The sequence below is a fragment of the Microcaecilia unicolor genome, chromosome 10 (genome assembly GCF_901765095.1).
Source record: "Microcaecilia unicolor chromosome 10, aMicUni1.1, whole genome shotgun sequence".
Classification (NCBI taxonomy): Eukaryota; Metazoa; Chordata; class Amphibia; order Gymnophiona; family Siphonopidae; genus Microcaecilia; species Microcaecilia unicolor.
This window is the reverse complement of record NC_044040.1, coordinates 72832073-72851028: the sequence shown is the minus strand read 5'-3', so window position 1 is coordinate 72851028 and position 18956 is coordinate 72832073. Positions and strand designations below refer to the sequence as shown.

The following is an 18956-nucleotide window of genomic DNA, read 5'->3' as shown; positions in this document are numbered from 1 at the left end:
GTGGTTTTTCACACTATCCCCCAGATTCTATAAAGGTCATCCAAATTTGGGTGCCCAAAATAATTAGGTAGAGTCCAATGATTTAATTATTGGAGCTAACAAAGCACTTAATTGGCACTAATTGTGATTTGGGCAGTAATCTGGCTGCGCATTATTCTGTAGCAATGAGTGGCTAATTTGGATTGCGTACAACTCAAAAGTGGGTGTGGCGATGGAAGGGGTATGGGAGGGTCAGGGGTGTTCACAAAAGATGTGCACAGTGTTACAGATTAGTGAGGATCCGTGCCCAATTTGCATGCCAGGAAGTACAGCAGGTTTCAGCTGGCGTAAGTCCTCGCACCCAAAGTTAAGCGTTGAATTTGGCGCCCAATGCTATTCTATAAAGAATGCTCATCCTGAAGTGCCCTATATACAGAATAGCGTTGCATGCCAAATTTTTTCAGTGTTGAGTTTCTGGCACACTTTATAGATTCTGGTCCTATAGGCCAATTAACGCAGGAAATGCCGTGCATGGTAGGAGATAAAAAAGAATTTGTCTCGGCAGTATGGGCACATGCCAAATCCAAAATTACCACCAGGGGCGCACTAGCCTGGCAGTAGTCTCATTTTGGTGTGCGCTGCATGCACATAGAGCCTACTACTACTACTACTGTGCCTTTGTGAAGTGCTGCCACAAGATGTTTTGCAGAATTCAATCAAAACATGTAACTAATGAATTCAGTTTGACTCCAGTTCTCATTCTAAATTTGAATGTATTTAGTCAGTCCTATCATTTATAAGCTACATGTCAAAAATTACCAGCACAATATTTAACAGCTATCCAGATAAGTACTGCTGGCCAGAATATTCAGCAGCACTATCTGCATAGTGCCTGTGAATATCCTTACAGATCGCATCAGCATTATGCAGGTAATACCAGGAAAGATCCTAAATGAAGCCAGGACGGTCATAGAACTTATCTGGATAATGCCAATATTCAGTCTGTTATCTACATAACTTGTCTGGGTAACTTATGACAGATAACAGTTGTCCCAAATTATCCAGATATTTATCCAGATAGTGAAAGTATTGCCACTATCCAGATAAATGCCAGTACTGACTGCCTTATCCAGATAATCAGCACCAGCCACTATCCAGATGGCGATGGAGAAGAGCCGTATATTTTGTGATCACCACAACCGGCATTTTAACAAAATGCTGACCACAGTGGCTGAATATTGACCTGTACATTTTGGGGTTTATGAATATTTTTGTGATAGATTCCTACATTTTGTATTTTTACAAAAAAACTTTCTCGAGGACTCCATGCAAAATCTTTCATGCAATGGTGCCCAAAAGTGACAAACTCAGATCATCAATGAGGAGCTCCAGCAGAAATTATTTCAAAATTAATGGGCCAATGGTACAACAAAGCTAGAAGTAAAAATGATCATTATTGCAAACAAATTGCAAGGTGAAATATTACTTATGAGTCTGACCTTGGGTGAGAATGTGCAAATCCATAGGTATTGCTAATTTATCAAAAACACAAATATAATAGCAGTTCTCACCTCTTGTGAATAGATTTTGGAAAATGGAAGGGAAAGCACAACTAAATGGTAGTTTAAATATAAATATGTCAAAAAATTGAAAATGTTTGAATAAAACATGTAAAGAATACAGTGCATAGGAATAAGACAACCAAAGATGCCTTTGAGGTAGAGAGAAAGGAGAAAAGGTGGAGTCATTGCTCCCCATTCCTAGATTTTCAAGACTAATTATTTTCCCAACTATTTCCATTGTTTTGTTTTTGTAATGTTTTCTTTTGCCCTCTTGAAAAATTGTCTGGGAATGCTCAAGCAAAATCAGAAAGAACAAGATGATGCTTGAATACTAACAATATGGGTAGATTTAATGCAAATGACTTAAGAAAATGAAGGAAATGCATTGAAAATGTAATGTAGCAATGAATTGAATTACAGAGAGAACTTTAATGCTTTGATTTCTTCTCTTGTTTTCATGTAGATCCGTTCATCAATTACCACCTTGTTATTGCCTGGACGGCCCTTTAGCTGGATAAGACATTTTGTAATTGCAGCAATCATTCTTGCTTTTAATGACATCCTTGTGATATTTGTGCCTACAATTAAAGACATCTTTGGATTTATAGGTAGGTTTCATGGGTTTGAACCTTTCAGATTATATTTTTACGCTGCAAGCATAAAATAGTTTATGGCCACTTATTCCGAAAAGCCATACATTTTCTATCTAAGGTTAGGGGCATTCACATTTTCTTAGGACACTTACAACTACAAATGCTTTACAGATTACAAGGAAGATGATTTTTAAGCATTGACCAGCCGATAGTCAGTGCTATTTAACTGGCCAGGAACTGCTCCTAACAGGTTAAATAGCACTTAACCGGCTAACCATAAATATTCAGCAGGAGACAGCCGGTTATCTATTCGTGGTCAGTGCATACTCCTGGATTTTGTATAGTGCGCTTAGATTTAGGTGCCAAAATCAGCACAGACTCTATAACACTGCACATAACTTAATTGGCTTAACAAACTAATATGCGCTGATATCAACACTTAACAAGCAATAATGAGCACTAATTGGCACTGATTAGAAATTAGGTGCACAACTCACTAAGCGTATTCTGTAATGATGTGCTTCAAACTTCTAATGTGCGCAGGCAAAAAGTGGCATGGTTATGGGTGGGAAAATGGGCATTTCGTGGGTGTTCCAAAATTTAGGCACCTAGTTATCTAATATGGCCCAGCCTAAATCTATATGCCGAGATTTACGCCATGTTTTCCTTGGTGTAAATGGATGCATGTAGATTTAGGCGCAAAAATATCAACTGAGCGTATTCTATAATTAGAGCCTAACTTTAAGCACCAATTACAGAATGTGTTTAGTCAGCGCCAATCTTTTAGGCGCCATATATAGAATCTCTTCCTTAGCGGCTAACCGGTTATATCGCACAGTATAACTTACTATTTGTGAATATTCAGCGCGTCACTGGCCAAGTTAAGTAGCCAAATTGGGATGCCGAAATAGCAGGCCTATCTTAGGCCGTTATAAACTTAACCAGCCAACACTGAATATTAACTTAGCCAGTTATACTAGTTTATAGCAGCCAAAATAAAACCCCAGTATTCAATGCCAGTTACTAGAAACAGCAAGGCATTGATTATCAGGGCTTAACCAGCCTGCCTCCTGTGGGCTGAAAATTTATTTATTTATTTATTTATTTATTGCATTTGTATCCCACATTTCCCCACCTATTTGCAGGCTCAATGTGGCTTATTTTCTACCTTATCTTGCTTTCCTTTGTTTGGAGCTCTTACAGTGGGGGAAATAAGTATTTGATCCCTTGCTGATTTTGTAAGTTTGCCCACTGACAAAGACATGAGCAGCCCATAATTGAAGGGTAGGTTATTGGTAACAGTGAGAGATAGCACATCACAAATTAAATCCGGAAAATCACATTGTGGAAAGTATATGAATTTATTTGCATTCTGCAGAGGGAAATAAGTATTTGATCCCCCACCAACCAGTAAGAGATCTGGCCCCTACAGACCAGGTAGATGCTCCAAATCAACTCGTTACCTGCATGACAGACAGCTGTCGGCAATGGTCACCTGTATGAAAGACACCTGTCCACAGACTCAGTGAATCAGTCAGACTCTAACCTCTACAAAATGGCCAAGAGCAAGGAGCTGTCTAAGGATGTCAGGGACAAGATCATACACCTGCACAAGGCTGGAATGGGCTACAAAACCATCAGTAAGACGCTGGGCGAGAAGGAGACAACTGTTGGTGCCATAGTAAGAAAATGGAAGAAGTACAAAATGACTGTCAATCGACAAAGATCTGGGGCTCCACGCAAAATCTCACCTCGTGGGGTATCCTTGATCATGAGGAAGGTTAGAAATCAGCCTACAACTACAAGGGGGGAACTTGTCAATGATCTCAAGGCAGCTGGGACCACGGTCACCACGAAAACCATTGGTAACACATTACGACATAACGGATTGCAATCCTGCAGTGCCCGCAAGGTCCACCTGCTCCGGAAGGCACATGTGACGGCCCGTCTGAAGTTTGCCAGTGAACACCTGGATGATGCCGAGAGTGATTGGGAGAAGGTGCTGTGGTCAGATGAGACAAAAATTGAGCTCTTTGGCATGAACTCAACTCGCCGTGTTTGGAGGAAGAGAAATGCTGCCTATGACCCAAAGAACACCGTCCCCACTGTCAAGCATGGAGGTGGAAATGTTATGTTTTGGGGGTGTTTCTCTGCTAAGGGCACAGGACTACTTCACCGCATCAATGGGAGAATGGATGGGGCCATGTACCGTACAATTCTGAGTGACAACCTCCTTCCCTCCGCCAGGGCCTTAAAAATGGGTCGTGGCTGGGTCTTCCAGCACGACAATGACCCAAAACATACAGCCAAGGCAACAAAGGAGTGGCTCAGGAAGAAGCACATTAGGGTCATGGAGTGGCCTAGCCAGTCACCAGACCTTAATCCCATTGAAAACTTATGGAGGGAGCTGAAGATGCGAGTTGCCAAGCGACAGCCCAGAACTCTTAATGATTTAGAGATGATCTGCAAAGAGGAGTGGACCAAAATTCCTCCTGACATGTGTGCAAACCTCATCATCAACTACAGAAGACGTCTGACCGCTGTGCTTGCCAACAAGGGTTTTGCCACCAAGTATTAGGTCTTGTTTGCCAGAGGGATTAAATACTTATTTCCCTCTGCAGAATGCAAATAAATTCATATACTTTCCACAATGTGATTTTCCGGATTTAATTTGTGATGTGCTATCTCTCACTGTTACCGATAACCTACCCTTCAATTATGGGCTGCTCATGTCTTTGTCAGTGGGCAACTTACAAAATCAGCAAGGGATCAAATACTTATTTCCCCCACTGTATACTAAAATGCAGTATTTTTTTTTTTTTTTTTTTGCACTTACTGCTCTGTAACAGCCAAAATGAACGTGTGGTAAGTGCAAATTCTCTGTGGTTGAGGGCATGTCCCTGAAGTTGCTGCACAGTAAAGATCCCAACTGTGCATTAATATCAATTGCAATTAGTGCAGATGCACCTAACATCACTTCTTGTGAGCCTTCCAGGGGCTGGAAAATAGCTACTGTATATGAATGTAACTCTCCTTGAGTTATAACTGAAAAACGTATGAGCTAAGTCCAAAATCTCTTCCCTTCTCCTAATCTGAAGACAGGTACCTGCTGTTGCCCTTTCTGTCTCTGTCACCTGCTATCAATGATCTTGTTCCTAGGTCATTATCCTTTGAGTTTAAAAAAACCTAATGCCAGCTCTCAGGGCAATTCTATAATTTGGCCCTCATGGATACGTGCCCCTTTGTGTATATAAATGCATAGAAAATTAGCACTTATACATATAAGCACCCTAAGGGCTATTCTATAAGGGTACATTTAAGTGCTATGGGGGGAATACAGTAAAAGTTGCACAAGTTTTCCTTTTAGCTACTGGATATTCTTTTTTGTCAATCGTACCATGTTGACAGGTAGCGTTATGTGTAGTCAAGTCATCCGGCAGGAACTGAAAGTAGCCCTTTGTAGAGTCTCTTCTTCCAGAATGCCTCCACTTTCATTGAAAGTGCACTTTTGAGAGTTCTTCCATATGATGGATAAAAATGGTAACTTGGTGCATCCATTGCTCTTGGCGTAAAACCCAATTTAGCATCCTCCATGACTCTTTAGACATTCAGAGAGCAATTACGAAAGGAATTATCTGGGGTAGTTAAACAGTTGCCCAGAGCAGTGGCGTTCCTAGGGTGGCTGACACCCACGGCAGATCGCCGATGTGCCCCCTCCCCCCCGGGTGCAGCGGGACCCCCCACCCCCGGCGAAATGACACACCTTCCCCCGGCGAAAGGACACACCTCCTCCCCTGGCGAAAGGACACCCCCCCCGGGTGCATTTTTACCTGCTGGGGGGGTGCCGCGCGCCTGTCTGCTTCGCTAGTTCCATGCTCCCTCTGGCCCGGAACAGGAAGTAACCTGTTCAGGGGCAGAGGGAGCACGGAACGAGCGGAGCAGACAGGCGCGCGGCACCCCCCCCCCTCCCAGCGGCGTGCACCCGGGGCGGACCACCCCCACCACCCCCCCTTGGTACACCACTGGCCCAGAGAAAGCCTCTGAGCTAAAAATTGCCTTCCCCTCAGTGCATTTTCACTGTAGTGAAGAAGAGCACCTGGTGTGGTAAGACAAAACATGGGTGAGAATCTCCTGGCAGTTTCATTTTTTTTAATCCCTGTGTTTTGTCAGTGCAGGGGCAAAGTTCAAATATAGTTCCTGCAAGACCTGAATTTTTCAAAGAAAAATTCTGCAGCCAGTTTTATTTGACAATAATTTGTATATTGTATACATTATATTTTCAATTTTATTTTAGTTTGTTTAAACCCAATGATATCAGAAAATAAAAATTGTAGCTTGAGTCCATCTGTGATTTCTGTTCTAGGCGCATCGGCTGCCACAATGTTGATCTTCATCCTCCCTGCTGCCTTTTACTTGCGAATAGTGAAGAAAGAATCTCTCAAGTCACCACAAAAGATTGGGGTAAGACAGTAGTGACTGATGATCATCTTTTAATGAGCTGAGCTGAGATTTGATTCATTTTGATTGCTAGACATGCATTATTTATAACAATATCAACACATCAAGAATGGACAACATAGAAACATACAAAAATGTAGGCAGAAAAAGAATATATGGCCTATCCAGTCTGCCCATCCATGCCATCTACTCTCCCTATCACTCCTTTAGAGATCCAATGTACTTGTCCCAAGCTCTCTTGAATTTAGATAGTGTTTTTGACTTCCACTGGGAGGCCATTCCATGAATTCCAACAACCTTTCCATGAACAAATATTTTTCAGGTTACTTCTGAGTCTGTCCCTTTTCACTTTCATCCTATGCTCCCTCATTCCAGAGCTTCCTTTCAATAGAAAGAGACTCGCCTCCTGTGCATTTATGCCGCATAGGTATTTAAATGTCTCTATCATATCTCCTCTCTTCCCGCCTTTCTTCCAAAGTATACATATTGAGATCTTAAGTGATAACCTTAAGTGATAACCTTAAGTGATAACAGGCTCCTTTTACAAAGCCATTCTAGTGCAGCTTTGTAGATGGAGCCCAAAATGAGGGAGGTTCAAAATCCTTGGAGGAAAACTGTCTGACTGACAAAAGGAACTTCCACCTTTTTGTATCCATAGAAAAAATGTTCAATACAGTTGGCCCTTTAAAACCTAGAAGAGGCCTCTGTGGGGCTTCCATTTTCTTTTCTTGTGAAGGGATCCCTATAAGAGCAAATGCTATCATTTAGCATTTGTATAAGCTAACACAGAATGATCTAAGAGAACCAAATTCCACATTGCAAGGTAGTACAAAATGCTTAGGTTTCCTTCCTTTGACATGAGTGGTGATGTTTTACTCTTTTTGTTAAAGTGCTGTAACAATAAAACTGCCGTATTCATAGAAGTGTTTCAAATATAAATGTCAGCTATCCACAAAAGGGCACACATTCCAGCAATATATCAAAGAACCCATAACAAACTAGATTCAAGACTATATCCAAAAGCACTTACAGGGCAGTTCTATAACTTAGGAACTGCATTTACATGTCATGTGAGCATAAATATACAGTACTGAATCGGCCTTATTTGCCCTTCTTTCTGATGCAAAATTACTCATGGCAAAAGATAACTCACTGGTTTTGTTGCAGTTCGATCTAACAGCTGAAATTGACACAGTTGACCACAAAATTTTCTTACTAAAGCTTAGCTCAATAGGCATATTTGGTAAAGTACTCCAGTGTTTTAAAGAATTTTTGACAATCAGAAGCTATTCTTTTAAAATAAAGGGGGAGCTTTCTCCTTCTTGGGTACCGCCTTGTGTAGTCCCTCAGGGCTCCCCATTATCCCCTATTTTGTTTAATGTTTATATGATAAACATGGTTATGGATTTTCTTCTTTGGATGTACATTTTTACTCATATGCTGATGATATGTTGCTTCTGGTCCCTGTCAGTGAGAAAGAACCAGGCACACCCGTTAAAGGGGGGCCGAACACAACCGGGCTGAAGGCCAGCAAAGACAAAAGTGTGGGGGAGGGTACAGGGAGGGCCAGCTAGAGAGCAGAGGTAGTAGTGGGAGGGAAACAAGGGGAGGAGCAAGGGAGGAGGAGAGAGGAATTCGAACTGCACAGGAAGTCCTTTTGAATTTGGAGGCAGGAGAAGAGCAACTAGTTAGACACTATACCAATATAGATTTGAAACCATCTAAGTTAGGCATTTTGAATTAAACATTCTCTGTGCAGCTAAATATTGGCCTCAATATGTATGGAAAGTCCACTGTTTTTGTACCCTTAACATCAACAAAAACCGTAATCATTTTGATCCATAATTATCCTTATAAATAAATGTATATTAGTTTTATGGCTGCTTATAAATAAGTTTTGCAACCAGAGCAAGGTCAAAGAACATATCATTGTCATGGTTGTCTTTTATTTCTACTTCTCACTTAAGGCAAGCCCTAAACAAAAGTGACTGACCAAATGAAATGAAACTCCCTGAGCTTTTAACCTAAATTCTTCAAGACCACTTTGCACCTTATAAATCCCAGTTCTAACATTCATAGACTTGTAGTCAGCATTTTGCTCGCTGAGCATATCCCAGAGGCTTAGAGCTGTGAATTGTCCAGATGTATCTTGTGGCCTGAAATTAGTCCCTACCTTGGGGCTTGAGTCTTGGCTCTGTCTGTTCATTGATCCAGGGAAAGCTGGAAGTAAGCAAGAGTAGCACTCTTCCTTCTACTTCAAGCTCTGAAACTAGAGGACCCAGTATTTATTCAACAACACCAGAAGACTAGCGCTGTTGTTATATAGGAATAGAATACTTAAAATACAGCTTGAAAGGTGTCTGATGCATTTTGGGGGTGTTTTTGGTTGGTTGGCTTTTTTTTTTGTTGTTGTTGATTTTGGGGGAGGTTTTTTTTTTGGAGGGGATTGGCTGCATAGGCACGTCAAGTAACTGCAAGATCAATGGGAAACTTTTTAAAAGAAAAAATTCATTGGATTCAGTGCCAAAAATTTTTAACTGTACTGTTTCTTTGATATCAGTATTAAACAACATATGCACATTCATTCCCTGAAGGGTGCATGCAAATAAGAGCCACAAAGGGCTCATATATAGGATACATTGATCGGCACAACAGATTCAAAGTGGAGCTTCTGAATATCTCTTGCATTGAGATAATTTAGTGCCAAATAGATGTAATCAAGACATGATTGTGGCTCATATCCAAGAAAATTATTTTTATATAAGGCAGAATCACTTGAAATAATGCTATAAAATATTTACTTGAGAGTACAAGCTGGAAAAAAATGGAGTTAGAAAGTCCGTAACATGGACTGCCTTGTACTAACACTGTTTCAAAGACAGACATCTTTAATCATAGCCATAAAAAATATCCACTTCATCACTTTACAAGAAAGCAATGCTTCATTAATAAAATTCACACTAAGTGATGGCCGGGTCCACAGTTAACCTGAAGAAGTTTCATTTCAGAAAATTTGATTCTGTGTTTGCCAAACTGTTCATTGTTCCCTTTTTGTTTTCTAATTGCAGGCCCTTGCTTTCCTTGTTATGGGCATAATCTTTATGGTTGTAAGTATGTGTCTCATCACAATGGACTGGATTCACAATGCAACATCTTCCAAACACCATTAACATTTGGAGCTTTTGAAGCGTATCTCTTAATTCCCATTAAAAGCAATGGACTTTCACCTCCCAAGAGACTTTGGAGACACCTGAACAGGAAAGCATTTCCTAACCGCTGCTGGAGGAGTTCAAAGACTGTTACGATTACAACACACAATGAGAAATATGTGGAACACAACAGTGCCGTTTTCAGAATGAGTTGTTTATATATCAGTACACATGGTGAATATATATGTGTGCTGTGGATAGGTATTTCAGTAGTGCCCAAAGCAGAAGAAGGGAAACTGTTGTATGTAATCATCACAAAGTACACTTTCTCAATAGGTTCACCATAGCAAATTCTAGACTACTGTGAGGAAAACTGTAATGGCCATAACATGCATGTGCCTTTGTTTCAATATTTATTTATCTTAAATATCTGGGAATAGTCTGCGCGCTGCACCATTTCAAAATAAGGTCCTCCGTGAGCCTCACCTTGCTGTTCATTGCAAGTAACATTGAAAGCAAAGGAGGCAATCACTTTGTCCAGTTTGTATTCATAAATAGAATGATTCTTGCCAGAACACATCCATCATCTTATGGAGAACAAGAATCATATTTATCCTGCAATTCAAGACAAATAGGCCTTGTCTTATAGTTCAAAGTATGGGTGCTGGGTGCATAGTTTGGGGGTTTTTTTACTGTACATGTGAATGCCGTGAACTTATGTCCCTGAACAATCTCTATCCCATTTGTAAAGTGTCTTCCATTATAGCTCAGAAATGTAAAGGGGGACATGTGGAGAAATATCTCCCAGTTTTGTCTATTCGTTGTTGGTAATAAGCATTCAGTGCCGGAAACTGTGTTTTGATATGCGTGTGTATATAAATATATAAATATATATATTTATGTATATAATTCTTTTCTGGATTTATCAGAATTCTTATGTATGGTACTTTCTTTTTGATTTCTCTCTATATATATCTTCTATTTGTTATACTGTAATAGCTTTAGGATTTATTTTATTTTGAAGTATTATACAGTACCTTGTTTTGAGATGCTTTAATCAGTGTAAGTAGTGGGGCTGTTTACTACAAGCATTTTGAATCACAATTTATACTGCTGGTCTGTTATCTGTATAACAAGTTACTCAGAGAATTACTATTCTATTATCATAAACCATCTAAGGATTATAGTCCATTATAAACCATTATTAGATGGTATGTCAGAATAATCTATACCATAGCACACTTGGATGGGGGAGTCTGTATACTGAATCATTTACCCTTAAAAATAATTAGTAGGTCTTAATGGCAATTTAGTTTCCTTATGCATTAGAACTTTTGATGTATAAAATTAGTTGAAATACTTGTAGTGCTCTCTGTTAGTTATACAAGGGTATAAGTATGAATACTGAAACTAACTTGTGCTTAGAATGATTGAGAGGACTACAGAAGTTTACCACTTGAATATGTTGGTTGAGGTGGTAGGCCACCATTCAGTAGCATAAGACCCGTGTGTACTCCATTGCTTTGTTGTTATGTCAACTACTGAAGACAAAAAGCAGCCTTCGATTTGTGGTTGGCATCTTGAAAGGCAGCTAATGGAAAATGCAGTCGATTGCATTAATAGACACCTTAAGAGTTAATCATTTATGTAAAGGGAGAACAAGTATTAGAGGGACTGCTTTCTAGTTTTGAAAAATGTCCACTCTAAACTTCAGAGATCATTAAAAAAAAAGAACTTAGCAAAAGGATTGAAACATGGCTGAGGGAACTTTGTAATGGAGTGCATCCGCCTGCCTCTTTCACTGCCTTACAGTACTTAGTCTTACATTGTAATGAACTAAAGAACTTGAAATAGTTGTGTCTTACAGCAGTCTCCAATAATGCTGTAAAATTACAAATGTTTCCTGTCTCTCTTTGTGGAATAGATATCTCACATAGGGCTAAATTTACTTTCATGTACTACCACGTTAGCACACGCTAATGTTGTTAATGCATTATTATATTAGTGTATGCTAATACTGTTAATGCCTATTAATAAATAGGCCTCCTTGCATAAAATGAGACAAACAGTAAAGAACATTCATTAAAGCGTGTTATCGTGTGGTAACGTGGTAGCACCTTTCTAGTAAATCTAGCTCTGATAGACATGCAATCTGCTAGTTTTTAGTACATCTCATAGGACAGCTGAGGTGGATTCATCTGATTCAGTTGGTAATAGGATACTGTATTTTTTTTATTATAAAACATATATTATGATGCATAATAAAAGAACTTTATAAAACATATTTGATTTCTTTATGAATCCTTGACAATAGAGTTAAGAAAGGAAAGTTGGTAAATTTTACTTTATCTGTATTTATTGAATTTTCAAATCATTTGCACCAAATCAACTGGGCAACTAGAATCTCAGAGATTCAATTTCTCATACCCCATTTTGGGGCCCTTTTACTAAGCTGTATTAGGTGCTAAGATGTGCCTAATGCAGCTTAAAATGGTATACTGCAGGATGTGCTCAGGCATCCTGTGGTAATTTGACAAATGTCTGCGCCAAACAATGCTATTTCCACATATAAAAGCTTCTAAAATGGCCTCCAATATCAACCAGTTTAATCTTATCTATATGCTTATTTAAAACATTTTTTTTAATCTAACAGCTTTTGTTGATCTCTGTTAGAATATAAAAAATAGAAGGATTTTTATGCTAAATGTTTGCAGAACGTTAACATACCAGGGTCTAAAAGAGGATTGGATAGATCCCTGGAGAAAAAGTCCATAAAAAAAATTATTAGGCAGGTGAACTTGGGAAAGCCCTTGCTCTGACGCTATGGTAAAAAGTGGCCTTATTGCGCCCTTACACAGGTTTCTCCTCCGCGCTCAGGCCATTTTTACTGGAACTGTAAAAATGGCTTTTTTTGTATTTTTTGTATTAATGGTCATGTACTAAAACGAAAAACAAAAGTATGAGGAAAACCCTCACATACAACAAAAGCAATGGACAAAAAAGTGAGAACAGCTCAAGGAGGATATCAGGAAGTCTTTAACGTCAACAGCTAAAAAAATGACCCAACACGGCCATGTTTCGGCACCAAGGCCTGCATCAGGGGTCTAATGAATCTCTTATGTTGTTGCTGGTTGGTTAACCAAGAGTAATGTAGCTGTTTGGCTTCTGTGAATTATAGAATTTCTACGCTGCAGTCCAGCATGGCGGCAAAACCACGTCGATGACATCAAAACACCTATTCCCTTGTGCCCAAGCAGTGGTGCCCAAAAGTCTTGCTTCATATTGTGATTAGGGAACAGGTTAAAAGACAGGAAACAGAAAATAAGACTAGTCAGCTTGCTATATCAAGACTTATGCTTTTTAGCATATTTATAAATGATCTTTAAAAAAAGGAGCAATGAGGGAAGTGATTAAAACTGTAAAGATCACAAAATTATTCAAATTTTTAAAAGCATAAGCAATTTCTGAGGAATTGTGGGGATTTTGTGAGACTGGGGATATGAGCATCTAAATGGCAAATTAAATTTAATGTGGACAAGTGAAGAGAGATGCATAAGGAAAAATAATCCTAGGAATTAAATTACCACTCAGAAAAAGGATCTTAGAGTCATTGTGGGCTATACATTGAAATCCTCAGCTTAATGAGAGGCAGCAGTCAAAAAAGCAAATAGGAATTACTCTGAAGGGAATGGAGAATAAACCTGAAAATATTGTAATGCCTTTGTATCAGTTCATGGTGTGACTGCACATAGAACACGATGTGCAGTTTTGGTCACCTCATCTAAAGAACATATATAGCAGAACTAGAAATATAGGTACAGAGAAAGGTGACCAAAATAATAACTAGGATTGAATAGCTTCCCTATAAAAAGCAGTTTAAAAGAGTTAGGGCTCTTCAGCTTCAAGAAGAGATGGCCAAGGGGAGATATGATAGAAGTCTATAAAACCATGAGTGGGCTGCAACAAGTAACAAGAAATGACTGTTTACCCTTTCATATAGTAGTGAGGCATTCCATGAAACTAACTGGTAACATAGAAGCCATCAATCAGCTGTCAATTCCCATACTTTCACATAGCTCTGAACCTAGGCTGCTGTGACTGTGGCAAGTCATCCATGTGGAAGAAGAAGCACCAAGGGATATCATCAGACAGAACTAAGAAGCCCATAAAACCCCAGTCACAATGAGGTGTATGGCCAAAGGAGCACAGTCTCATGACATACCCAAAGTGGCATGCTCAAAGGGGACTACCCCTGTTGAACCTCTTTGAATCACTTTAGGAGAAGCAGAGGGAAAGATTGAACTCTGAGAATGGAAGATCTTGACCTAATTGTATGGCATTTTGACAATGAGTTAGAGGATGGTTATATGCCTTGCATATCATAACGTCAACTCTATGTGTTAAGGGATCTATGGATAAGCACATTGAGATTGGTACCCTGCAAAGGAGAAGTTTACGGTCAGCTCCTCCTCAAGAGGGAGCTTCTTTAAGCTCTGCTGAGAGATCTCCATCCATTCCTCCAGTTGCCTTCTTGAATATTTCATCACCTGTCCTCTAGAAAAGATGCAGCCTTGGTAATTGGAGAGGGGGCCATTGTGGAATCTTTATCATCCCCCAAACGTATTGAACACATATAAACTTAAAGTAGCTTTACCTCCAGCTGAGGCTGCTGTAGGAATCGGTCCTGGGGTAGTTTTTTGGATCTCAGGACATTGCCATTCTAGACATATGGAAGAGAACTGAGAAGCTGATTAGAGGAACAGTGGTTCAGCTGTATACCTTCACTAGTGAGGCATTATTATTATCTTCAGGATATGGACAATAACTGCTTTTCTTTGGAGAAGGACGTTCTTGATATAGAACCTCAGCCACTTGCTATGCAGTCAGCAAGTGTGTCTGCTATCACAAATAGGTTCAATTTACACAGTACACTATAAGTTGGAAGCTATGGATAATTCTGTTAAAATGAGAAACTTTCACTTTCTCAATTTTCCTGTTACTCGTTTGTTCTCTACAGAGATTTTGCTGAGAAAATATTTCAAGAAGGTGTTAAATATCCCTAAACATGATCACATTTTGATTTCTAATTGACACTGTGTACCTTGTAAGGCATGTTTGGGAAAAATGACCACGGCAGAATTAGATGTTTTATTGTCGGTTGGAAGAATAGATGCACAGGTTTTATGAAAGCTCTCTGATACAATCTCAGCAAGAGCAATCCATTTGGTAACCTTCACCAATGATAAAGATAAAATGTTGGAAGAGGTGTCAGTGCCAAATGATTATTCTTTTATCCTCACTATTCCTGTTTGTGGTTTTCCATTTAATTTCAGACTGATATATTCTGATAGAATCAAATCCTGTGAAATTGGGTTTTCAGATGACTTTGATGGGTACTTTCGATACGATATCTAAATCCGACTTTGGACATTTTGCTAAAAAATTAAGTGGCAAATATTGTGATTTTTGAAACAGAAAAAGGTCTATTTTTTTGTTTCAAAAATGGCCATTTGCTAGACATTGTTGTACTCAGTGCATCTATCTTTTTCGACCATTTTCAGAAAAAGAAATGTCCAAGTGAAAAATGCACAAAATCAAGCCATTGGGATGTAGGAGGAGCCAGAATTCTTTGTAGACTGGCCACACAAACATGCCAGCAGAGCAGTGGGGCACCCTAGGGGGCACTGCAATGGACTTCACATAAAAGCTCCCAGGTACACATCTCACTGTTACCCCCTTATATTGTATGGCGAGCCCTCCAAAACCAACAAAAAACCAACTGTACCCAACTATACATCACTTCAATAGCTCTTATGTTTGCAGGTGTCACCAATATGTGGGTACAGTAGGTTTTTGGTGGGTTTTGGGGGGCTGACACTTTCCACCATAAGTGGAATAATCGATTATGGCACTAATTGGCCTTAATTGAAATTTGTGTGTGCATTTTTAGTCATGCGGATCTTGTGTAAAAGGGAAGGATCAAGGGTGTTCCTAAAATTTATGTGTGCTGCTATAGAATAAGAAGGATTTGCACCTAATTCTATAACAGTGCATGTAAATTCTAGGAACATCCATGACCAGCCCATGGTCATGCCTCCTTTTCAGATCCACATCTTAGAATTTACATGCATCACTTTATAGAATATGCTTAGACATTTGTGCACATAAATTCTAATTAATGTCAATTAGTTGTGAATAATTGCTTATTAAGTTCAATTATCGGTGCCAATTGGATTGTTAAGCTAATTGAGTTCCACATGCAAATCCAGATTACGACCGGATTTGCACACGCAACTCAAGTCACACTGTATAGAATCCGGGGGTAAGTGTATTCTATAAATGGCATCTAACTTTCAGTGCCACTTATAGAATAGCTTTTAGTGTATTATTTTTTCAGCACTCATTTTTCGCACTATTTATAAAATTTGGCCCTTAGTCTGCAACATTGTGTGTGCACATTACATGCATAACCGAAAATAATACTGAGCTGATAATTGAGGTAAATTAGCAATAATTGGCACTAAGTAGTGCTAATTTGCATCAATTAGCCCTAACATGTGCAGCTGATCTTGGTCGGTATTAAGAATATAAGAACATATGAATAACCATACTGGGTCAGACCAATGATTCATCTAGTACCTGGCAGAAACCCAAATAGTGGCAACAGTCCATGCTACCAATCCCAAAGCTAGCAGTGGCTTCCCCCATGTTTATCTCAATAGCAGACTATGGACTTTTCCTCTAGGAACTTGTCCAAACCTTTTTTAAACCCATTTATGCTAACCACTGTTACTACATCCTCTGGCAAAGAGTTCCAGAGCTTACCGTATTTTTCGGACTATAAGATGCACTGGACCATAAGACGCACCTAGGTTTTAGAGGAGGGAAATAGGAAAAAAAAATTTGCTTTTTCCCTCCTCTAAAACCTAGGTGCTCCGGTGCGTCTTGTCCGAATCCCTCCCTCCAAGTTCGGGATCGCCCTCAGGGTTACCTCCTCCTCCCTCCCCGGCCCTGTCACCACCTCTCCCCTTACGCGATCTTCCCTGGTGGTCTAGTGACGTCGGGGCAGGAAAGAGCCCCCTCTTTCCTGCCCAGCGCGCTGCTCTCCATCCTCCTGTATGCATTGCTGCCTGACGGTCTCGGCGAGATTCAAAATGGCCGCCGAGAATTGAAGTCTCGGCGGCCATTTTGAATCTCGCTGAGACCCAGGTTGCATACAGGAGGATGGAGAGCAGCGCGCTGGGCAGTAAAGAGGGGGCTCTTTCCTGCCCCGACGTCACTAGACCACCAGGGAAGATCGCGTGAGTAAGGGGAGAAGTGGTGACAGGGCCGGGGGGAGGGCGATCCCAAACTCGGAGGGAGGGAGGGCGGGCGGCCTGCCAGCCAGCCAGCCAGCCAAATCTCTACCTTCGGACTATAAGATGCACCCCCCATTTTCCTCCCAAATTTGGGGGGAAAAAAGTGCGTCTTATAGTCCGAAAAATACGGTAATTATTCATTGAGTGAAAAAATATTTCCTCCTATTTGTTTTAAAAGCATTTCCATGTAACTGCCTTGAGTGTCCCCTAGTCTTTGTACTTTTGGAATGAGCAAAAAATTGATTCACTTCTACTCGTTCTACATCACTCAGGATTTTGTAGAACTCTATCATATCTCACCTCATCCGTCTCTTTTCCAAGCTGAAGAGCCCTAACCTCTTTAGCCTTTCCTCAAATGATAGGAGTGCCATCTCCTTTATTATTTTGGTCGCTCTTCCTTAAACCACTTCTAATTATGCTATATCTTTTTTGAGATATGTCGACCAGAACTGAACACAATAGGTCGCATCATGGATCAATACAGAGGCATTATAGTATTTTCAATTTTATTTGCCATCCCTTTACTAGTAATTCCTAGCATCCGCTAGAGATGCACATAAGAATATATGGACATCTCTAGTGTTTAGCACAGGCTAATCATTATCGAGTGCTAAAAAAAAAGTACATCACTTTTGTAAAAGACCCCCCTAGTTATAGAATTGCTCCCATATCTTGTGAATAAAAAATGCCTCATAGAGCAGATACTGTTTCTATTGGAGAAATGAGCAGTGGGTCACAGATGGCCATGACTCAGCCTGTAGTCCACCACCTTTTATCCCTCTTGAACTGGGGTAGGTTGTAGAATGAGAATATTTTGAAGGGTGCAATGGATCTTTGCAGGAGAAAAATGGTCATTGTGTATAAGTTCATAATACATAACTTGTGGCTGGATGAAGGCACGCCCTATGTTAATTTTTGGCTGCCTGGGATCCACTGTTCTTTCCTTTATAGTAAACAGTGACTGAACAGAAAAGAATCTGGCTTCCAGGTGTGTTTTCTGAAGCTAGATTAAGGGCTCTATTTCCTGAGCTCTGTTATAATCTGTCATTATCCTTTACTAATAGCTTTCCATTCTATTCCATTTTATTAGTTTGATATACTACTTGCTACTAGTAAGTAATGCCGGCATTATCGGCAACTTAATGCTGGATTTATTAAATGGTGTTAAGCTTTAGTAAATACATCATTAGCAATGGGATTTACAGTGGTTGATCATGCTTGTGCATTGCTGGTTTTGAAAGTTTATTTCCATTCCTGCTTCTGATAACACAGCTGCATTAACAGCTGCAATGACCAGCCTTGATGAGGACCACAATCCATCCCTCCACCCCTTTCTCCCCCATCCTCCTTCCTACTGGTTTAACAAAGAAGGCCCTGCTGACTCAATCATCTTTCTGTTTCCTTCTTTTCTGCCATCAATCACTTTTTCACTTACCCTATCCAAAGTGCTCAAAATGAGGATTGAGACAGGAAGAATTTGAATTTCTTACCGTCCAGCCATATCTAAAATGAAAAACCTGTGCTTACTCTTTCTTTCCAAATCTTAGTAAAGAATGAATCAAAGAGAATGCTCACCCTACTAAAAGGATCTAGTTTAGCTAATACATATAAGTAGATGCTGTTACCCCAGGATTCAACTAGCCTAGTATACATGAAAGGAGGGGGGTATACATGCATAAAACGTAGATACACAGATGCATGGAGGGTAATTTTATAATAAGCCACTAAGTAGGAAGTCCAAGTGGGCACTTATATCGAGCTATTTTAATAAAGACAACATTGTACCTATAGTAATTATTTCACATGCATCAACGTGCGTAAACAGTATGAGTTCCAGCTCTGGCTCCACCCCCTGTG

At 39.9% G+C, this 18956-nt stretch overlaps 1 protein-coding gene across 6 annotated transcripts in view; it reads left to right on the top strand.

Annotated features, from left to right (window-relative positions):
- SLC38A4 (solute carrier family 38 member 4) overlaps nt 1–12005 on the top strand; it is a 67761-nt gene extending 55756 nt beyond the window's left edge. For all 6 annotated transcript variants that reach the window (XM_030216197.1, XM_030216200.1, XM_030216198.1 and 3 more), the window contains 3 exons: nt 2005–2149; nt 6498–6595; nt 9661–12005. In XM_030216197.1, the coding sequence (XP_030072057.1) occupies nt 2005–2149; nt 6498–6595; nt 9661–9762 (345 nt within the window). In that variant the 3' untranslated portion in view covers nt 9763–12005. The remainder of the gene's footprint in view (nt 1–2004; nt 2150–6497; nt 6596–9660) is intronic.
- Nucleotides 12006–18956: the final 6951 nt, after the last annotated feature.